We start from the raw sequence: 24829 nt of genomic DNA on the forward strand, positions 1-24829 counted from the left end.
GCCAGATAATATTAATATGATGAAATACAGGCATACTGGTGTAATGAACTGAAAAAATATAATTATTCACTAAGCAAGATAAATTAATTGTATTTTGCATAATGTACGTAGAAAATGATGCAAATTAAATTTCGTGGAACTAATACAATGGTTTTAGAAAGATTATTTTGCTAATAAATCCTATTAAAATAACTAAAATCCACATATGTAATAGCAGAGTTGACTAAAGATATTATGGATAAATAAATTATATACAAACTGTCACGCAGTCAAATAAGTTACACAGTCACAAATTTTATCCTACGAGTTTTGTAAAAAAGAAAACTTTCACACAAATAAATACCCAGTATTTATTTTATAAAACTACTCCTATTCAAACAACCATGAAAGCAACTGCAAACCCCATACCAAAGAAAAGACACAAACGTTGCGAGCCCCTGCGTTCAGCGGCGGGCCGCGCCGGCCTGCGCTTGCGACTCCAGTCGATCGAGCACAGCCGTCTGCGCAGTGCCTCGCCGCGTCACCGTCCATCTATTACGAACTTTTTTCACACCACCTCCGAAGCAAAGACATTCAAAATAATAAAAAAACTCGTGAAAGTGTCAAAGTGTAAAGTTCCCGTGTGTTAATGTTAAAAGCTAGTGACGAGTTGCAGTAAAAGTTCGAATTGTTGGATGTACTGAATTTTTCAAGAATATTTTGTGCTTTTTTTATTTTTGTTTTGGGGGCAGTGATGTACATTGATAACTATATACATTGACGTTGTAACGTTTGTTATACAAGTTTAATGGTGCGTATTTATTGGTTATATTTGCTGAAGTCTAGATAAATATTTGATGGAAATACTGGAGTATGTCTCAGTTATCTGGGTTTATTGTGTGTTTTGTTTTCTTTGATATCTGAGTGCACATTGCAGATATTGAATTGATGCTTATAGTATCTAACACATTAGAAATGAAAAATATTGCTGCAATTCTAATTTGTTTACTATACTTCACATTCACTAATTAATCCTTATTAAGATTAATTGAGTAAGTGACTTAAGTCTTATATCAATGTATCTTGATATTCGTACAATGTAAGTAGGTAATATATTTTTTTTTCAATATACATTGACATGATGATAGGTTACGAGGGTAAGGGATATATAATGTATGCAACCCGTCTCACTTAATTTGAATATGCATACATAAATATATAAACGCGTAGGTTAAAATAACTTTAAACAAAATAAGGTCGTCTGAAGGCATTTTAATTGATGATCGTAAAGAACAAATTTAACATTATTTTTTTTAAGTTAAAATTATAATTAATGAGTACCTACTTACTTGCTAATCATTACTTAGTTGGTACTTATTTAAATAAACCTTTTTTTTAACACGAATACAAAATTAACAACTGTAAAATTTCCCCAAGAGATAAAAATAAAAACTGAGAGTTAAAATACACAGGTAGTATTGAATTAAATGCCTTTTTATTTTTTTCCATAAAATAATAAAACAACTCTTCATTGCGCCTTCTTACCAAACATTATATAATAAAATAACTTCAAACGTATAAAAAAATCTCTAAATTGTAAAAAAGAACAAAAAATAAAAAGTCGCTGTAACATCGCTTTTGACCACTTTTTCACGCACCGCTGTGGAAAGCGTGCCAAAAATCGGCGAGCAATTTTCCATATATTGGCTACAAAGACATACCAACAGTTAAGAAAGTGCTATTACAAATGAATGACTTAGCAAGATGTTAGCTCTGCAAATATGAAAGTAATAAAGATTTTAATAGATTGCGTACACGCGATTAGGGTACTTACCTACCTACATGTGATTGCTTGACGATCTCTGCTATATGTCATTTGCTACTTACCATATTTTCGCACTTTGCCTACAACTCATCATCTCCCGAGACTTTTCCCAACTATGTTGGGGGTCGGCTTCCAGTCTTTCCGGATGTACCTAGTTGAGTACCAGAGTTTGTCTACAACTGTAACTCCTTAATTGAAATAAGATTAGTTTTTATGAACATTAAAGAATATAACATTTTATATTCGCTTTTATATTTCACTTAGTAAGTAGGTATTAGGTTGGTACTATAATTCTTCTAAGGGCTGATCTTTCAAACACCAGATAACTTTTGTCTAAACAATATGTTTGCAGTTTGGACAGCCTTTTTGTAGAAAATATGTGAAATCGCCATATTTATTCCTCAGGTAGAAGTTAACTGATGATTAAAAAATCAACTCTTAGTACTTTCTCAGAAGTTAGCGCTTGACATTGCGAAAAAACTTGATTAATCTGTAACAAGATTTCTTGTAATTATTAATGAGTATTTAAGTTATTATTTGTCCTTAGAAAAGGTTGTATGAATAGTCACGACATTCACCCTAGTAACAATAGTATTAAACTGTATAAAATAAAACTACAGAAACTTGAATTTAGTCATATTTATAATAGTAGTATAAAAGAACAATTAATTATTAAAAGGATATAATAAGTGATCACCTTTAAATAAAACTTTTACGACTATAACTTCAAGAAATTACAAATTACCCTGTCTAGAATAAGATCGTTGTAAGGAAAAAATAAAGTTTTAGTACCTATATCTGGTCCATAAGAAAATAATAAAAATATGATGATGCATAAATAATTAAAAAGGTAAAACAATAGCTTTGACTTAATAATATTTACTGACAAACAATTTTCTATTAATTACTTATTAACTATAATTTAATAACTAGTACTTCTTATTATCCTTAAAATTATCCTATCTTTTTCCACGTGTCTCATCTTAAGGCAGTTTTTTCAAGAAATCGTTGCGAGATTACAATGATGTAACTCTTTCTAGATGTTTTTAATATCTACGTAGACGCATCTAGAGAAAAAGATAAAACGTGCCTTTAGTAACACTTTGCTTTACAAAAAGCATCATCATCTGGCTAACCTTTTCCCAACTATGTTGGGGTCGGCTTCCAGTCTAACCAGATGCAGCTGAGTACCAGTGCTTTAACATTGATTTCAAAGTATCCCTTGAAAATATTATTTTCCTATAGGAGCTTAATTATAGCTTAGTCAGCCTGAGAAGGATGGATGTGTGGGCAAAGATGGGTTGCACCAAGAAACTAAACTATATAAAAAAAAAACTGTCACCTGCTGTCACATGGCCACACAATTGGTCAAATCAGCGATTTAACCAATTGTGGTTGGTCATGTTTGGTTAATATTTTCGTGATACATGGCGCAACCCCCCTCTAGGTGCAATTTTCTGATAGATCGAAAGGGAAAAGAAACCTTGTTGCTCAAAAAAATCTTATGCGTTGTGTGGTAGAACAATTTTATTGGCTGATTGTACCATCTTTAAACTGTACAAGCATGATAAATAAACAGATAGACACAATCATGACGATAGAAACTAGAGTGACGCGTTTCTATAAATTTTCCGATCAAAAATCTTTACAAAATCATAATTCCAGTAGCAGGATCTACATAAAACAAAAGCCGACATCATAAATTGCAAATTCCCAGTAATATTATGATTTACAAGACTATGCGTGGGACCTCCGACTAATGCCACAATTAGTACATAGAATATAGTCAGTTATCGACATAATACAAGTTGTTACAATGTTAATTTGATATTTAGTAGCGAGATCGGAATAAACTAGATTAGGGATAAGACTTGTAGATAGAAGCTTAAAGGTTGGTTTTGAGTTTGAAATTTCTAAATGATTAGCTGTGTCCCGTGGTGGAGCCTGCACCCCAGGGAAATTGTTACATGTATTTTAAGGACTTGTCCGTAAGGACCCGAAGAACGTAAGTATTTGATATTAAAAAAAAAAACCTATAGGAGTAAGCTCAAAATCAAAGTATATTAAAAAAAAAAATGTAGCAATATTTTTAGAAGATTAAGTAGAAAAAATTACAATATCCAATGTAACTTAAAATTCGTCGTTTTTTTCCAATTAATTTTTATGACTTATAAAATTAATTAATTAGCCATTAAAAATAAACACAAAGCTTATTGCTTCCTATCCTAAAATATATTTATGTGATGTCAATTTAAATCTCTACTCACTAACTCTAAATTCATCTAGCACGATAGAAGCTGACCACTAATTGAGTTTTTATACAGCCGTCAGTTTTTTTACAAGTGAAGACTAAGTTGTAAACGACAACTGCCCATTCAGCCTCTCGGTATGTCGATAAAAATATCTTGCACTATTATCTGCACTGAAGTATTTCTTTAATAGTTTTCTACACACCTTATGCTTTTACTAAATGACATTTCAAGTCTATAATTAAGAGCACAAACAGACTGCCAACTTTTAGTCGGCCGATAGTTTTTTGAGCTCGTACATCAATATGAAGATGAATTGTACGCATATTACAAAGATCAGGTATTTAGCCGGTATCAGACCGACTGAAAACTTTGATAGGAATTGAGATTTTCTTTAAAAAAAATTGACAACTATCGGATCAACTGTTGGTCGACTATTTAGTCTTCAGTATGCGGTTTCTCTTAAATAGTGAAGTGGGTATTTTAGAGTGTTTTTTTCATGATACTATGTAATTAAAATTATGGGATATTTTCGCATAAGTGTTCGTTAATGTAGTGAACTTTAATCTTAACGGCCATTTTATGATAGTTTATGGATGGTTTTTATGTCACCCAAATGTCAATTTTCACAATAAAATAGGAAATTGTAATAAAATTTTAGGTGGCAAATATAATAAGGAATAACTTAAAATCGAATTAGGAAAAAGAGTTATCATAGCTTGAAGTTTTTACAAGGATTTTTAATTGTTCTATTTTTTTATTAAATAGTAACGTTTCTTTAAATTATTATTGAAAACAAGTATTGTTGAATGATTATATAAATCCTTCATATTTAAATAAAAATAGAGAAAACCGCTATCAAAACATTTTTTAAAAATAATAGTAGAGAAACCCCTATCAGAACATTAAAATAAAAGATTTCTAACTATGAAATGAAAATAAGTTAAAATCAATAAAATCCTGAAAAATTGTTGTGTAACTTATTTTATTTATAAAAATTAATAAAAAGATTTAATTCAAAACACAGACATATCCGCGTAACAACATATAGCACAATCACACGTACATTGATATCCCAGAGGCCGGATGTTATTTTTTAATGCCGACTGTACTTAACCAAAACATGGCTGCGTGTTTTACTAACCAGCTGTTTGGTTAACATTCTAGTCATGTGTTATACGCATTCGTACTTTCAAGGTAGAAGGGACGATTATTAAATGGTAACAAAATTGTTAATTGAAGGTTTTATTGATAAGTAACATGAATATACCTAGCTGTTACTTGTGCTTCCTGGTGTGCACAGGGAAGAAAAGTAGTATATTTCCTTTTTCATTCTGTAATTTTATGTGTATCTACCAATGCTTATTCTAATCTGTTCAGTGGTTTAGGCATGAAAGTGTGACAGACAGTTTCCGCGTTTATAAATATTATTAAGGGTTTTGTTCAAAGAATGGTGTCGAAATTGTTGCAAAAATATTCTATGCAATCCTTTTTTTTTGCATTTGTTGTTTGCTTTTAAAGTTATTTTTTGCAATCTTTAATTAAGTAATTGAATTTGCAATTTGTGTTTGCAAAACTAAACATTAAGCCGAATAAGCAGATTTCTATCATATTATCATTGAAGAAAATATTGATTACTCAGATCATGTTACATAGTTTTTTATTGATTACAATCTGCCATCAGTTGAGAAGATGAAGCTGGTTATCTCACAGCAAAAAATCAACTTCAACAAGTTTTAGTCTATTTTCATAATTTGTGCTGAACACGTAGTGACCGCGTGGTTTAATTGTTGATACATTTCCAGTTGCCTTGTACGTTTTATCTAACACATGTAATATTAAAATATTCATACAAGCAATGGCTATCTCGATCTTAGGACCAAAAATAGGAATTATTATTCCTACATCTGCTTCAGAGCAAAATAAAAACTAATTATTTTGCAGCCTACCAGTTTTTTACTAGGCTCGAGTATTTTTTTACCCCTTATAGGTTTCAAGCCAGCTTCGATTTTGTTGCCCTTTTTCTAGCTATTATTTTCAACGTGTAGTCTGTTATTTTTTTATCGGCTTACACAGTGTTGTGTCAGGCCGTCCACTTAGATTACCATCTACGTCTAGAGCGGTGACACTCAGTGATTATCGATAAGTTCGGTAGCGAGATTTTTATCGATACATCGATCGAAATGGGGACGACACTGTCTTGGTAAATGTCAAAACAAGTTTTTTTGAGCTTTGCTGCAAAGATTTGAAATTAGAAAGTGTGTAGGTATGTGCTAGATTTGTTTTATTTGACGAGAAATCTAGAAATAATGAGAGTCTTGCAACGCTCATTTTTGTATTGTATGAGTATAAAAACCTTCATAAAATTAAATAAGCGCTCTAAAAACTTTATTTATACAGATATTTACACATTTACAAAAAATACAATAAAGATAAAAATATACATCCTTTTATTTTATATAATATTATATTTTAACAATATAATTCATAAATGTATTTTATTTTTATTATTTAAAAAAAAACCTTTCCTAGTAAAAAAAACTTCACCAAAAAGGCGTCAAAAAATTTGTCCTCTTAACTTTACCTTTTATAAAAAAATTAACCCCCAAAATTCAAAACCAATTAAAAAGCTAACCTCACTTTTGGCATCATCAATTTTCTCTCCACATCGAGTTCCCTCGCTCGTCAGCATTCCTGTACCTTTTCCTCCGCGTCACGGACGACGCATGCGCCGGAAATATACGCTTCTTGACCATAAATATTAGATATGTCTCGCCTTCCGTTTGTCTGTGGTCACAAAATTGTTCTTCCTTTAAAACGTGTTGAGGTTGGTACTTATTTGGTAGGAGCTTTCAAAGTTGTGAAGAGAGTTAAGGATTTTTAATTGGATAGATATTTTTTGTACAGATAATTAATTGCTTTTGTTTCTCTATTTCTAATAAATAATGGATAAAAAAAAATATGGGTAGTAATAATATGAAAAAATACCAGATAACACAGAGGTAAGACAAGAAAACTCGGGAAGGTATTATGAATTGATGTTTGAGTTTGAGATGTCTGCGGAGAAAATCTAATATTTAATCGAGATATCTTAAATAACAAAAGAAAATTGAGGTATTTTGTTTCTCGCCCCAGAAAAGCCAAAACATGTATCTCATCCATTTACCATAGCTTTTCTTTTTTTTATCACTAACTTCATTCATACTTACATGCAAGTATATAAGCAAATAGGAATATTAGCAAATAGGTAAATTACTACTTATTCTATTGCAGGAATGCACCAAGTGCCATCAATTACATACCCTCTGCATAACGTGGTACATTTTACGACAAAAGACAACGTCATTGCAATATAAAAAAGATTTATTACTCGATGCTGTATTAATGATTTATCTAGCGGTTTTCCTCGTGTTTCTATGTTTCTTTGAGTTTTGCTGAATTATTGTCGTGAAGTATGTTAATGGGGAATAAATAAGTTGTTTATATTTTATTGGGATGAATTGTGATAGAAGAATCATAAAAAGTAATAGTTGAAAAGCCTGTCACTAATTAAACTTTAATTATTTTTTTCGTTTTAAAAGTCTTACTTTGGGTTGTTACTTCATCACTGAACCTAAAGAGTTAAATAAAAATTTGTGAAAATTAAACATTCCTTTTATCGTACCTAAACGATTGAAAAATATAAAAACTGTGAAAAGCCAAGAAAATACCAATAAGGAACAAATAAGTGAAGCGAATCTGTAAAACTGTAGTTAAGAAAACTTTCTTTTTGAAATTAGCAGACTTATTTTTGCTTTTCGTATTTTCATTTTGATTTATTATCAAATTAAAGCTTGCCATAATTAAATCAAGGTTCCTGATTCAGCTTTAACAATCTTAATAGAGGAACTGGTAGATTAAAACTGGATATTCTAATAAATAAGTTTGTCAGTTGCGGTAATTATAGACTGAGGGAAATTCTACTACTTTCCTGCTAGTTAAATAATTAGCGACATGAGCTTAAGTAATGAGGAAATATCTAGGGACCGTTCATTTAAGTTATACTTAAGTAAATGTTGCTACGAAAGATCGCTATTTGCAAGATTGTTAATTGTTAAATCGGTTTACAAAAAACATTACAACTACAATTGAAAAAAAAAAAAACATTAAAAAAACGAACATTATTTTCAAAACGAATTAGTGACGCGCGGTATACCGTAGTGCGCAGGCGCGGCGACGCGTCGCAGTGCCGCCAACATTGACAGCTGTCAATCAGGGCCAAGATGGCGGCGGGCCGGTTCCGTCGGTATACAACCACGGGTCGCTATCTCCGTCAAATCTGACGCAGGGCTCACAGAGATTAGAAATGTTTTTATACAACAAACTGTTTTGTGACCTCCTTAATCAGTTCAGACACAGTTGAAATGTCACGCGAACGTAATTGCTTTCATTAACACACGTTATTCACTTTCTGCTAGGATACCCGCAGATGTTGACGATAAGTCTAACGAAGTCTATTAAACTATCACGACTTGCTCAAAATCCGATATGTTCGAATGTAATTTACTGGTGGTTGAGTATTAATTAGGAATGTTTGTACTGGCACTACTTGTACTGTTGATGAAATGATTAACGATTTACTGAGAAGGCAATTTGAGTTACAGTTGGTACACCTATCATTAAAGTACATTATGTAGTTAAACAAAACACTGATATAGGTTGATCTAATCTAGGTTAATTAAATTATTCTTACTAATAGGTAATAACTAAAGTCAATCTCTCATTTCAGGTATGCCACAAACACTAGTGATGTGACGTACATAATGTCTGAACGCGTCACAGTGACGCCCGCGCGGACTTTTAAGAACCAATAGTGAAGTGCGTGTACCGATAGATTGTAATCGATACGTTAATCGATCGTGTTGTGAGAATCGATCCCGAATGAACACCCTGATGCTCACAACCGGCGGAGCGGTGGACGATCAACCCTGTGACAACAATATGGCGTTCTCCTCTTACAAGTGAGTTCTACAAATGATATTCTAGACTAAGTGCTTGTTTATAGAGGAATGTTGATACATCTCAGACTTGGAACTTCAAATGATAAACAATTACCATAGGATGAGAGAATGACTATAAAAAAGGTACAAGGAAAGATTTATGTGTTTAAAGCGACACTGGAGCAAGCCTTTTGAAGTTATTATCTGGTAGCTTACAAAAAAAATAAGTCTGCCAAAAATCTGAAATGACCCCGGAATTCCGATACTGTTCGTAAAACTAACGGCACTTTACAAATAGGAAACAAAACTCAGTGTCAAAGAACTGCAAATTATTTAGTACTAAACAAGTGTCAAGATGACATTTGACACTAAATAGTTGTTTATCTAGCTTTTATATCTTTACAGCTAAAGTAATTTTTTACAGCTATTTAATACAGCCTATTAAAATCTCTCGCGCAAATGCACTCATGTCCACCGTTATGCGACTAAGTATTTCATATAAAAACCAAGAAGAAACCAAGTTTTCTCACACACAATGCACAATGACATCGATCCAGCTTTACAAATAACGTTAGCTACAATCGAGACAGGCAAATTACCGCATACTTTTTGTAACGACATAATGAAATTATCTTCATGAAACACGTAAAAAGTCGTCATAACCATAACTCGAAGGAGTCTTGACAGCATCCCGTAGTGCCGAGATGAAGCCATTTATCCAAAAACTGCAGCGGGGATCTCTCGACCAATCGCAGCCAGAATTCAGATGACAAGATTACTTATACTTGGAAATCGACACAAGTTTTCGATGCATCATTAACAGCATTACTCGAATTAATTATACATTTTTTGCTTGGATGACGAACAATTTCTAGATATACGCACAGACAGACGCGTAAACATTTTTAATTTGTTCCAACTTCAGTTGTGCAATATGAAGTATCCTATGACATTTGATTTTTTACGTTCGGCAAGGCGAGGCGTCATTTGCGGTTAGACTATAAACTCCATATTTATTGTCAGCTGTATAAACTGTTGCCATTCAAATGGATTCATAATCTAAGTTCAGTAAAAACCCTGCTATTGGCATTGGGACAACAGAACGAGATCGTTCGCGTGCATTAATTTCATTTCATAACCTATAAAGTAAATACAGCAATTACCGAACGCAAAAAGCCGTTGACCAATGAATTCGTCAGGCGGTTACAGTCCTCAATCGGGCACCTTTCATTTAAAAAAAGAACCATACGCCATTTCATGTCAATTTTTGAATTATTCATCGTGCGAATGCGCGAGCGCATCGATTGATGCAAACAAAAAGCGCGCGCTCGCTAATCTTCGCCCTTTTTCGCCGAGCTTCGGGCTTCCTCGGGCCCAGTGTTGCCAACCAACGCATTTATTATTCAACTAGTTTTTATAGTCACGCTGCGCAAAGACATAACAGAGAATGCATTTATTTGATAAATGATATTTTTTTTTCTAAAACCCCAAACTGGAGATTTTTTCAACTAATTTCTCGGTGTCAATATTGGAGGACATCTTTTGTTAATAATGTGTGCTCCATTCATGTCCATTCAATCAAAAGAGAAAACATAATGCCGTGTCATATAATCCGATACGTTCTCATAACAATGTTCTGAGAATCCGATCAGAAGTTTTAATTTTATACTTCTCATATTGATTTGACGAGATTAACTGAGCCGAGTTTTTGTCTCGTCACATTCTAACTAGTGGGCATGGTGAATACTTTAGCCAGATAACATCTGGCTTCGCAAATATCTCTTAATGATTAATAATAACTAGTTATACATTTTTCACATAAAGTACTAATTTCTTGTTAACGAAAGTAATAACTCATAAATAATTGATTGCATTCTAAATTCGTTATCATTGGCCGTCAAGCCAATTACAAGTAACATTGCGATGCTTTGAGTGCAGAAAAAATATAGTATTCGAATTTCCAAGCGTTCATCCCCCGCGCCCGCACGTCCGCCGCGCCTCGACGCCGCGTCTCGACTGTACGTGATTGGTTTATTAATTAGGCGAATCATCGTCGGGTTCCATTTTTAAAAATAGGCGGGATTCTTGCTGTGCGAGTTTTCTTTTTAATTTTGGCCGGCGTTGAACGCAATTAGAGCTGGCAGTAAAGCTTTTTGTCATAATCACTTCGCGGCGATAATGTTAGTTTTAATACTACTTAAGATAATTAATAAGCCAATCTTAATTCTATTATACTTATTAAAATTGCAGTTTCTTCTATTATCTCTCTACCGAAATCAATCTGAAATTAATTTAATTTTACGTGGAAACTGCACATAAAATTCAACTAACTTGCATTTCAGTCATAACTCAAGCTGAAAACAGAACAAGAGTGGAACTTTCATATTTATTTTTAAGGACGACCGATTAAAAAGATCGAAATCGATCGCAAACGGCCGGGGTCAGTAGAAAAATAACATAAAAAGCGTTGTCGCGTCCGTCCCGATGCTATGTCTCCCGAATACCGTTAGGATGCCTTCGAAACTTAAAACGGAGAAAAAAAACAACTGAAAACTATTCCAATTGCCAGTATTTGGAATCCGTTTTGTCTGCTATCGCGTTTTAAGGTTATTTCGGTTACGGAATATTTGTAATTTTTGCTTTTTGCTCATCATAATGTCCCTTTTCACTTCTTACGCATGTGATCCGGATTTCTGACATTGATCCCAGTTTCTTTTGATTAGCCAATTGTTGAAGAATCCTGGTCTTAAGGAATCATTTTGTGCCTTTATTGAAGAATATAAGGATACGAAAGAGGTTTAATTTGAGAGCTTTATAATTTGTTAGATCGGTTTGCGAGCCGTGAGGTCTTGTAAGCAACCGCTGAACGACCTTTAACAAATTGACTTCTTACATCATTTGTTACTTGCAAATGTTTCATTATGAACTTTCTTGTTTTCCTCTCGTACTATGTACAAATAAATTATTGTATACAATATAAAGAGATGACAGGAGAGATAATTTAGAAATTTCTTTCTGATCCCAAAAAAGGGGAGTTTGTATCACGCAGGTATCGAGCTAATCTATTTCACAATACAAAGAACCCAGTTCCACCTTTAAGACTAATAACATCCCTAGAAAAATCTGACCTTAAGATTGGCAAGAACCAACTATCACTTTCCACTTAGAGATATTGACAATCAGCAGAAACACAAATGACTCTATTTTAACGTCCCACACTTCACAATCACCAGCCGCCTATTCTCCCATCCACAGCAATATAATATGAGAGTGAACAATATCAAGTGATGTGGTCTGTCACGACATGGAGACACGTGCCTGCTTCCGATGGCCATTGTTCCATTACGTCACTGGGTTACGTAACGTGCTAGCACTCTGATCTGGTTTGTAGGACGGTGATAGTTCATTCATTCAGTAGTTTGAACGTGGCTCTTGTCAATGGCACTGTCATATAAAAAGAGGATAATTATAGAGAGCCAAACTTAACTGTGTTTTCTTAAGAAGCATCAATAGGCAATGGGAATCGTAAAGCACGTGACTTTTAGGTTCTTAGGACCAAATTAAAGGATGTGGTGTTGAGGTAAACCGCTTTTAATGTTATGAAAACTTTTGGAAAGGTTTAGGCGGCTTTCTTTTGTCCAGATAGTCACAGGACAGTCATTAAGCAGCCTCAACTCCCAACTTGAAGTCGGCTTCAGTAAAACTAAAATAAAATAAGCCGAAAGCCGTATCACAAGCTCACAAACAAAAATGCAAGTACAAAATACTTATAGCGTCGCGTATCGAAAGGCCCGAACATTTCTCGGAGCCGGTCAGCGAGCTGGCGAGTTGACCGCCGCTACTAAGTAAGACGGGGACATAAATTCTTCAAAAGGCTAAACAAAAATAAAAAAATACTCAAAAACCCCTTTAACAGAGCTACCGAACTATAATTTATGGGAGTTGGCCCGCGACTGCCATCGTATGAAAAAAGTAAAAAAGGCCACAGCCAGAGAGGCAAAACGGTGAAATTTGGAATAATTTCGCGATAGCATCGCGCACGCCGGTACCTTTCAATTTCTTTATACGTTTGCAAATTTGTGTTTTTGTTTTGTCGCAATGTGGAGTTATGGTCGTTGTGAAGCCGCGGTATATTAGTTGAGTTTATTTTGTGCTAGGCTTGTAGCTTCACCTGCCACTGCGGCAGCGAATTGCGCTTCAACTTTTTGCCCCTCGATGTTTCGGTCAGAATTAATAGTCATTGAAAATGGTCCTTTATGGTTTAGCAGTTCAATGGTGGTTGTTCCTCAAGGTTCCTTGGAGTCGTTCTGACGTCTCGAGAGATTACATATTATGACGTTGCTTATTAACTACGTAGGTACTTGATATTATTATATAACATGTTTTCATTGTTACTTATCTTTAGATTAATAGCATTGCGTTAAACGCTTCAAAAATTAAGAAATAAAATAGAATGAATTTGTTATTTTTTGTGGCACTCAAATTAATTGCCGTTGCTACTGTTTCGAAAAGTTTTAAATATAAACTTTGGCGTTGTGAAACAAATAATACTTTTAGAACTAAACCAGATAGTTTTTGAATAACTGAAATACGTTTTAAAGTTTATCAAGTGACCTCTGGCCTTAACAGTTAGTACTCATTAGTTAGGTCTATTTCTAAATACTGGCGTCTCGTTGGCTTACGTAACTCAGGCCTTAAGCGTCCGTGACTAATGCCCAAATGGTTCATATCTGTCGTTACTATGCAGGAGTTAAATGTATCTTTACCAAAGATAGATAATCTAGGGACTAGTTAGCTTTTTGCTGTTGCATCGCTTGCATGATGAGTGAAATATACACTTACCTATTAAAGTACAAATCGTCTTCACCGGATTTGAATTTTTTCCTCATAAAACAGAAAATTTCTGAATAATCGCAAGCAAATTTTCTCCACTATCTTCCTTTCGCCAGCGGACTTCTGGATAAAAAGCGGTCTTCCTCGATATGGGATATCTTATACTGCAATAATGTTTCAAATCGATCCAATAGTTCCTGAAATTTGCGCGTTCAAACAAATAAACTCTTATGGCCTTACTACAAAAACTTAAACGCCTTTTTTACACTTGTCTAAAAAAATGTCAAAATATGTCAACGTCATAATTTGAATTTTTTTTAGACAAGTCTTAAACTGACGTTTAAAAGTTTTTGTGGTAAGACGGTTAAGCTTTACCTCTATAATTGGCATATACAGTATAATTAGTAATGTGTTGATGCTAAATCTTCCAAGTTAGTATCACAAATGAATCACATTTTTATTGACTACTGAACCCTAACGAGTTCCAAAAGATGAGGTTCATTTTAATTTGATTAATCTCCTATCAGAGGCATTGTAATCCGATTACTGACTTAAGTTTTTGTGTAACCTAATTTGTTTGAAAGATTTTGTTTATTTATAAAAGTCATTTTATTGTTGTTGGTGGTATTGTTAAAATTATTGTTTTTTATTACTTTTGTTTTGTACTTTTTGGTCCTTTAAAATATGAAAGTTTATACGCATTATTATATTGTATTAATTTGTTGTGATCTAGCTGTTTCCTGCAGTCTTACCCAAGATCCGAAGGAACTTTTATATTATATTAAATTTTTCAAATCATTTCAGTAGGCATTTTCAAAGCCAAAATAAAAACATTATTTTTCCGTTTGACAACATTAGTTTAGAGCCAAAGTACCTTCAACCATTTTTTTTTCGTTTTCGAATATAAGTTTAGATAATAGTTTAATAGTGTTCGGTTATTGGTACATTGTTAGTATTTTAAACAATATAATTGGTAGTGTAGTGTCATTATAGATCACGAGGCATCAATAACGATTTGTCAAAATCCCCGGCCACAGATCAGTGGCCTCGTTTGCGAACGTTGTGCTTATGGTTTAGAGTTCCGTAAGACAAAAACACAGTGCTTACTTTTAGTCGGCCGATAGATTTTTTTTGGGCTTATAAATCAGTGTGAAGATGAATGGAAGCACACATGTAACAACGATCAGGTATCAGACCGACTAAACTACTACTCACTTTGATTGAATTCAAAAACGGTCGGTCAACTGAACGTTTATAGGAACCGGGCAGTAGTAGACTATCCTTCATGGTAGTGAAATCAGCTTTTCTGATTTTTCTTCTTCACTTCATATCTTCCATCGATAAATCCCTTATTACTTTAACATTGGGAATATTTCTTCCGTTTAATGGGTGCACATTATACATAGTGTCCCATAGTTCGGTATCACACTTGTTCTGTATCAGCTGCCTAGCCTTTTCCCAACTATGTTAGGGTCGGCTTACAGCCTAACCAGATGCAGTTGAGTACCAGTGTTTTGCAAGACTGCCTATCTGACTTCCTCAACCAGGGCAATTGAATACTCCTAGGTAAGACTGGTTGTCAGACTTACTGTCTGACTATCCATAACGACTGCCAAAGATGTTCAATGATAATACATATTCAAAATAACATTGAATATTTTTTTCACTCTACTGTTCATTAAATTGAACATGTTGTGACTTGAAGCTTAAAATATAATGTTTTGAACCGGTAATCATAATTCCGGAATTACCAGAAGGATAGTGTACAACAAAATACCCAACGTCACAATAGGTAAAAACGTATTTTATGAACATATGTTATTTATTTTAAAGTGTTAGCAGAACCAAATGGTCGTGTTTTATTTGAGATATAAATAAATAATTTTGTTACTAAAGTAATTTCTTCTGAATTTTCCTTGAATACAAAAATGGGGTAAGTTTTTTTAATTTGTTGTAATAGAAATAAAATATTATCTATCCTTATTTTGTCTATTGTAGTCCTTGAAATCCGTTTTTGATTTCATTTACCTTTGAATTGTTTTTTCATGTTTCATATTGCATTGTTATTCATGTGTCAAGTTTATTGATTATAAATGGCTAGGACCGCTCAACTAAAGATTTGCTTTTAGCGATCATTTTCTTTAAAAATCAAATATTTTGTACGGAACCTCCAATTTTAATTGGCATTAGGCTTTGTTTCGAGACATTTGAAACCGGTCGGGATCGTGAGGCGCTGTCATAGAAAGTTATTCAGTAGTTATTTAATTATCTATAGTTAACACGTGCCGGACGTCGCCCCGGGGCTTCGAGAAAAATAATTGTACCTAATCATAGGCCTTTTGTTGGTATCAGGGGTTGTCAGCCTTTAACTAATGTATTTTCTAAAGTATTATCTATCCAGATTACGCTTTGCAAATATTTTATATACAACGTAGCCTTTAATAACTAAAGAGTAGGGTGAGCTTTCCAGCCTAAATGATTTATGAAAATTCTCGAGGTCGATTGAAATACCTCTTTTTTTAATAAATAAAATTTTTAAGTAAATCGATAAAAGCATAAGTCTCGATCAATATGAAACAAATGTCATAATTGAAGTCGCTCCGTGCAACTGTTGTGTCTTAGTTTGTATGGGTCTAAAGTTAGATTCCCAGATGGGTCTTGAAACTTTCACCCATCAGGCTATTAGAGTGAGGAAATAGAGAGTGCACCTGTGTTTACACAAAGTATAGTCCTGAAAACGCTCTAATGTCCTTAAAGAAAAGTTGAAAATCCTCCCTGTACATTTCTATTCTTTCAATGGTTGCATAAACACTAACTACCTATGTGTACATAAATCTTCAGTCCTGAACTAGTATCATGTGAGTGCAATACTATTAACTTCTTATTAGCACTGAGGCAGCACGTGCATGCTTATCATTTGTTATCAATTTCTAGTATATTGTCCTGATGACGTCATGTTTATTCAGTTCAAGTTGATTCTGTTTCCATGTTACAAGTATTGGATTTTGAGGGTATGTTGTTTGTAGATATCAGCTGATTGAGGTACCTATTATACTTAATATTCTGATGATTTAAAAACACACAAAGTTCGATTCGTTATAGTCTGTAGTTCTACGTAAAATTTTGCTTTGCCTATGTAGGATTATTAATATGGCGTTTGTTTTTCTTAAGAAGCCTGAAAAAGACTCTGTAAGTTCCAAAATTAATCTGAACTTTTGATACATTGTCTTATCTGATGTTCATTTCTTTTCCCCTTTACCATACTAACTTTTAAGCAGCTTTAAATGTAGTTTATATATTATTTTTAATCGACTTCCCAAAAAGAGATAGGTTCTCAACTGTGTAAACATATTTTCAATACTAATAAATATGTTTAACTAGATACCAGGGTACCAAACTTACGGAGGAAGTAAACTCCCTTCACTATATGTACCAGGGTAGCAAGAAGCTATCCAGTACGCGTTCCTAATCTCAGTAGCTAGGCTCGTCCGTCGTCTTTCCCCGAACTGTTTGTTGTACCCCCCAACTCCGAGTACTGAGTGTTTACGTACAATGTTGTGCTATGTGGACATTCACAATGATGTATGTTTCTCCTTCACGAACGACACTGTAAACTAAAACGGTATTTTTCATTTTGAACCGCGAGAATTTCTTATGACGCGCTTGTGAGCTGATATAAAATATGTGGTGGTGGAATAAAATAGAATAAAATCGATGGACTCAATTATGAATTAGGAATCTGCAAGTTTTAATGAGTGCATTTTAGGTGATTTTTCGCTACTTATTTTGAGCAGAATTCAGCTTAGAAAAAGAAACCTTACTAATTTTAAAGTTTTGATTTTGTTATCTCCGGAAGACGAAAATTAGCTTACTATCCCTACAAAACTTTAAATGTAAGCAGACAAAGCATTATTCCGTTATTCTCTCTAAAATCATTTTATGCTAAGGATAGAACATACATACTTAACTACATTCGCACATTATAGTTTAGAGGCAAAAATCACACGCCAATCAATTGTAAGCTAAAGTTATCAGATTTAATATGATCTTTAGAGCTTAAAATTGAGTACTAAGCCAAACCTGCCATAGACACATTTAGAATCTAAGTAAACTACTGAATGCATTTAGCATACGTCACATCACCCACACATACAAACACATATCACTCTCAGTGCAATGTGCAGTACTGATAAGCTATCACTGATATGCGATCTCTGTTATCAGACATGCAACAGACCGCAGCCGCTCCACAATCAAATTGTTTCAGCAAGCAAACTAACTTTTATATGATATTACTAGTACTACTAATCATGAATGTGATGTTATTAAATATTGCACGTGGATTGTATTGTGACGTTATTCTTTGAGGATGGTTTTAAGTAGGTAAGCGAACGCAACGAGAGACCACGGACTAGCAAGCGCAGCGTAGGACGTCCACCTACAAGGTGGACAGACGACCTTATAAAGGTCGCCGGAAGACGCTAGATGCAGGTCGCTTCCAACAGGTATCTGTGGAGATCTAAGGGGGAGGCCTATGTTCAGCAGTGGACGTCCTATGGCTGAGATGATGATGATGCTGATGATGAAGCGAACGCAATGCTGAATTTTAATCAGCCGATAGTTTGATCTAGTCGTGGTGGCCTAGTGGGTAAAGAACCAACCTCTCGAGAATGAAGGTGTGGGTTCGATTCCAGTTCACTCAAGTACCAATGCAACTTCTCTAAGTTTGTATGTAATTTATAAGTATATCTTAAACACCAATGGCTGATAAAAAGGTGAAGGAAAACATCTTGAGGAAACCTGGATTATATAGTCTGAACTCACCAACCCGCATTGAGCAAGCGTGGTGATTAATGCTCAATCCTTCTCCGTGTGAGAGGAGGCCTGTGCCCAGCAGTAGGACGATAAAAAGGCTGTAACAGTATCAGATAGTTTGATCGGGCTCTTAAGTCATTCATCATCCTCCTGCCCTTATCCGAAAATTAAGGACCAGTGTACAAGCATATTCAGTAATGTTAAGAGCTATGTAAGTTGGAAGTCGCAAATAACTCTAAAGTTAATATTTACTTCTACACTAACATATTTAATTAAAATTAAAAAAATGTTTGTTTGTTTGTACCCTGAAGGCAAAGAAACTACTGAACCGATTTGACAAAATATTTCACTGTTCGGAAGCTACACTATCCCAGGTAATATAGGCTATTTTTCATCCGGGTACAGAAAGTAGTGTCTTCGGGACGCTAGTGAAACCGCGGGACACAGCTAGTCAATGATATTGTAGGTTCCTCAAAGATGACTTGACACGATTCTTCATCGATAACTTCGGGTTTTTCGATACCAAAGTTGACAATACAGGAGTCCCAAGTATAATGAATCATACTTATTGTAATGACATGTCATGTTTCATGACCAAGAATACCATAATATGAGTCACGGACTTCTCAAAGTCATAACCGAAATTCTGTTTAGTGACACTTGTTTGAAAATGTTCTGCTGAGTTTAAGTTCATTGAATTCCATGGGAATATTGGGTTCGGATTAGTCATGGGGTTTAGAACCTGATCGCTTTTCATCTTTCAGTAATGCGTTTGGGTTTTTTCGCGACTTTTGTTTGACAAAGTTCTAACTTGTATCTGGGGGTATTACAGAGTTCTAGCTAAGTCTCAAACATCTGATTTTCAGTAAAAATGGTATGATGGGAAATAGTCTATAATAGGAATTTTATGTTATGTTTATTTTTCTAGTTCGTTTTGACAGGTATTGATACTATGCATAGGCGGCGATGACCTCTCGATACCAGTTGACCATAAACTTTAAAAATATTAAAATACGATTTATTTCATCTACTTAATGAAAATTATCAACTCAACGATAAGTTGATGACTTATCAATCAATATAAAGCAATCAAGCACATTTTCTCAAACACCAATTCCTGAAAGCACAATCGCAAAAACAGTTTATCTGACGAGGTCGTCCACGAAAAATGTCCGATCTCATCAAATCGATTGAATCGAGAGAAGAATCGAGTTCTACCGTGTGCAGTTTTGGTCGATATCTCGGTGCGGGTCCTCTGAACGCTGACGGATGGTTTTGTCAACAATCGCTATTGTCTCGGCCGATGTTTGAAAATAATATATGGACATCACCCTTCCTAAGTGCAGGAAATTTTCAAGATCGTCGCGTCAGGGCGTAAATGTGTCTTGCGACACGTTTGGGGATATATCGATATCTGCCATATCAAACATAAGGGACATTTATGATGGGCATAATTTTTGAGCTAAACTTGGTAGAAATGACTATCAGTTTGATCTTTATAATCTTTAGAAAGTTAAGGGCTGAAAGATTCATTAAGTAATATAAATTTTATCTTATGAGCGCGGGAGAGCTATACTTGTTTTTGTAGAAATGTACCTATATGCTCATTGTTTTTACATGAACTATCAGACCTCAGGTACTTTTAATTTGGCAAACTTAACTGATTTGCCTTCGGAACAAATGGCAAATCATCATAATGTAAGGACAAAATGTCAGTCTTTGTATTGTTTATTTAATTTAAATCTATTTCTACTCCGGTAATGTCATTATCCTCTATGCACAAATAGAATTCATGACTTCTTCATTTGGGAAAACCGATTATAAATAGTTTCAGTATGCGCAAACGCATTGATGCGAAGTTGAAGTTCTATTTAATTCAGTGATAAAGTGCAATAATTATATATTATTTGTATAGGACTTCATTATCATGAACCTCCTTATCTGCTATTGGTATATTTTTTTAAAAGGTCGGCTCGGCAGGTCCTATTCTTTCATATCTCTTATGTAATTCCACGAATAAGATTAGTTTTAGCGACGTAGTCTGCCTTATCATAATACATCCATCCATCGTTTCTTTGATCATCCCCTCTATCTTCATCAGAAATACTAACCAATAGGAAAAAAAATTGACCTAACTAGCTGTGAGATGAAGTATATTTTTATTTCCATTTCATAATTAATTTTCACATGATTCTTAAAAACTTCATTGTGCGTTAGTAAAAATATAACAATAAATTAAAGTAATGAATGAGGCATAAACAACATTTGTTTTTTAATTTTTAAGAAATTACATAGACAATGCGAAGCCTTCATACATCGAAATTGACGTCAGTGAAATAAGAACTTCTGTAATTATAAGTATTATGAATGACATCTATTTGTTCGTTTTTGTTGTTTATAAATATAGTTTTTTTAAATATTTCATAGAAGTTTTAAATAATAATTTTCATCATAGTATCTTGAATTAATTCTTTTGTCGCAAGTTATAAAATAAAGCAAAAAAATGGGTTGTTTTTTTTTTGTTTTTCTATTTCAGTAGGTAAATCTTAATAATATTTATGTAGAAGTTATTTGGAGCAAAATATTTTTGTAAGAAGATGATTGTTGATGGCAACAGAATGGTTAAGACAAATATCTCTAATGAGTCAAAGTAAGTTCTGACCCCAGTTTTAGATTCCTAAACACATTACGAATCAAGAATCTACCGCACAATGGTTATAGTGAAAACATTAAATGTTATTTCTCATTCTTAAGCATTTGTTTAGATCGTGTGGAATGCGAGATTTCTAACGTGGACGGCGTCGATTGTGACAATCAGTTTTTATTTATATTTACACAATAAAACGGAGAAAAACAATAGAAATGTGTGCAGGCGTATTATATTTACGTTTTCACTGGAAATAATACTGGTGATGGAATAGATTGAGTTTGTGAAACACTTCTAATGGAAAGTGTATTTATTTCGTAAACAAATGCGATTCGATCATCAATAGCCAAGGTTTTGTATTCCGTCATTCTTATTTTTATTTAGAATGTTATAATAATACATTTCTGTACATAATACTTATGTTGAGTTTAACAAACTGTTTGATAATGCTTCAACATTTTCAAGATTTTCATTTCAAAATCGGTGTTCTGGTCATCATATAGTTTCTTAATTCAGTTGTGAAGTGACAATATATGTCAAAAATGTATTTATACCTTGTTATAAAAAACCTAACAGTGTTTTAGTTATATTGCCTAACAAATTAACCAAATTAATTCTGGTCACAATATCAACCATCCATTCTACATGCCCATGGCCATAGATCACGCACATCCGATATGACATTTCGTTTTGACAGCTGTCAAATAAACCGCGCAAATTATTTGACGTTTTCATATTAAGGTCTTGCGTTGACAATTAAACGTTCATTTTATCGTTTACTTGCACACGTAAATGGTTTAGTTAAATATTTGCAATATATTATTTCCTTTACGTTGTAACGGTGGTAGTGAAGCGGTACTTCGAAATATGGAGTGTACCGTTGGCGACTGTTTTGCTATAGCTTTAGAAAGATTTACTTTCAGGCTTCGTACATTTGAACGGCTTTGGGAATGCTGTTCGATCGTTCATCTTCATTGAATCATTAATATAAAATAATTATTGATATAAAGAGAACATTAGTTTACTCAAGCGCATGAGCAAGTCATAGTTTATGTGACGGGTGTATGAGAATGTTTGCTAGAATAGCATAAAGTATAAAAATTTAAATTCCTGCTGTACAATTTCTTAGTTAAGACAAATCGGAAAGCAGTAATGATGGTCTAATGTCTATATAAATTGCATTGTCTTTGGAATCTAGGAATGCAGAAATCACCTCGGAATTAGTTATTACCTATTTCGTTAATTAATTGGCAGTCGAATTGACTGAAACCAATAACAATTACTTTTTTTTTCAAGTCCAAACTCAATTTACCGATCACCTAATGTTTTAAATAATTCTCGTACAAGACAAGGTTCCTACAACTCATGTTAAGTCAACGAAATTGGACGGGTTTGGGGAATGCGTGCCTTTTACGGAGCAGTTTTTAATTGTTCAGCATTCACCCAATAAGGGAATAAAGTGTGGCGGTAATACTGATGAAGTCCCACTCTTTGTTAACGAAACATGCTTTTTAATTATTTAAGAAGGTTTTAATCTAATTTTGGGGACGTCAAAAAAGTTTTTAATGTCTTGTTCTTTGTTGTTTATGGCATAGTTTTTAAGTGTCGCTTTGAAGGGTACTGGCATATTATGATGATAACCAATTAATAAGACCTTGGGAACCTTGATTGAGTGGCGATCAATTTGCAGTTGCAATGTTACACGCGACAGGCTTCTCTCGCGTCTACTCCAACCGATAACTCATAGGATTTTATGAACCAAATAAATAGCATCCGTTTTGTCTCCATAAACCTTAAAATTATAAATAAGTTAATTAGGCAGTTGTCGAACATTTTTTTACATAGAAAGTTATTTTGAAAGGTTTTCCTATAATCGCGTTCAATCAATGGGAGACTTATGCGATCTTCACCACATCCACTCTTCCTTGCTCATGCATCTTCATTTAATCATCCTTCTGCTCCTATCCCAATTTTATTTGAATTCGGAATAGCATGTCTTCTTCTATACTCCTCTATCGGAATTGATCTCAGTAGTATCATACTTTTATGGACTCGCCTTCCTTAAGCGAGAATATAATACTATGGCATAGGTACCGTAAGTCAACCTTCTTGACATTTCTAGAACACCATAACTCTACTCATGACAATTTGCCGTACCCTCTTAATGAACTGTTAGTAGGTATCTACATGTCGGATGAGTAGTGAAATCAGAGGAACAATGCTTCGTGGTTCCCACACAGTGGCGCCTCTGCCGGCGTTCCGAGAAACCACGGTGTCGAGTGATCGGCGCCCGCTTTCCTTTAAATTGGGAATTACTCATTATTTGTATCGCGTTACCGGCGTGTTGACAAATAGTATCTTTATCGGGATTGTGTAATGCGTGGTCTTGTAGGAAAAGATATCGAAGCTAAAGTTTCGAATTTATATGTACTAGCTTCCATCCACGGTTTCGGCTACGTCCCGGGAGAAATTCTCCGGTTACCCGGATTAAAAGTGGCCTATATCCTTTCTCAGGCTTCAGACTGAATGCAAAATTTCTTTTAGATCGGTTCTGAGATGTCGTGAAAGCGAGTCAGACAGAGTTTCTTTCCTAGTGCTATACCTCTAGAATATTTCGTTTCAGTAAGTACCTATACTTGATAATTTTTTTAAGTGTTTTTTTGTAATATTAATCAATTTTTATAGCTATAATTTTTATAACTATACTTGTTTTGTGAATATGTTGTTGGTTTGCCTTAATACATAAATAGCTAAAGACTTATTCTTTAGCTATAAAAATTGTCTAGTAGAAACGACTTAAACCTTGATTGATGGGTGATGATAGAATAATTCATGGTAAGTCGGCAAACATGCAATTTGATAGAGTAAATTATAAACTTTGACTCATTAAATAAACAATTTTAATCAATTTACATTATTTTAACACTGAGCTGTCGTAAAACTTACTATCAAAGATGACGTTCGGTATTAATATTAATGGATTTCTTACATAAACTGAAAAGATAAAGTGAATCATCAATGCGAACATAACTCTGTCTGTCCAGCTCACGACAAAACTACTGGAACAATAAAATAAGATAAAAATTCATTTATTGAAAGTAGGCTGAAAATCAGCACTTTTTGAAGGTCAAATTTACAAAAGACAGCCCCCAAAACACCCGCTCGTCATCACTTTCTATGTGTTTTTGCTTGGGAAGAAGAAGTGGTGGAACAAACTCCCCAGCAACACAATTCTGTCCGTGTCGTTTGAAGAATCGAAATTTAAATAATATGTGGTGATAAACACTGATAGTCTATTTTATTCGGGAGCGGGAAGTTGTTCCATCAAACATTAGGAAAGAGCTAATGCAATAAACTTTTAAAAAGCATTTTTCATCACACTGCAACATACAGGCGTCTTTTCAAACAGAGAAAATTCCACCGCGCAAATCAAAAATTTTTATACATAGAAAACCAAGCTCACAAATCAAGTGTCATAGAACATACAGCCAACCAGATAGTA

General features: G+C 34.0%; 1 protein-coding gene across 1 annotated transcript in view; it reads left to right on the forward strand.

Annotated features, from left to right (window-relative positions):
• Nucleotides 1–493: 493 nt before the first annotated feature.
• LOC124641359 (putative transcription factor SOX-15) overlaps nt 494–24829 on the forward strand; it is a 123309-nt gene continuing 98973 nt past the window's right edge. Inside the window, exons 1-2 of the mRNA XM_047179425.1 lie at nt 494–790; nt 8822–9053. Coding sequence (XP_047035381.1) covers nt 8974–9053 — 80 coding nt within the window. The 5' untranslated portion in view covers nt 494–790; nt 8822–8973. The remainder of the gene's footprint in view (nt 791–8821; nt 9054–24829) is intronic.

The sequence above is a fragment of the Helicoverpa zea genome, chromosome 22 (genome assembly GCF_022581195.2).
Source record: "Helicoverpa zea isolate HzStark_Cry1AcR chromosome 22, ilHelZeax1.1, whole genome shotgun sequence".
In the NCBI taxonomy this organism is placed as follows: domain Eukaryota; kingdom Metazoa; phylum Arthropoda; class Insecta; order Lepidoptera; family Noctuidae; genus Helicoverpa; species Helicoverpa zea.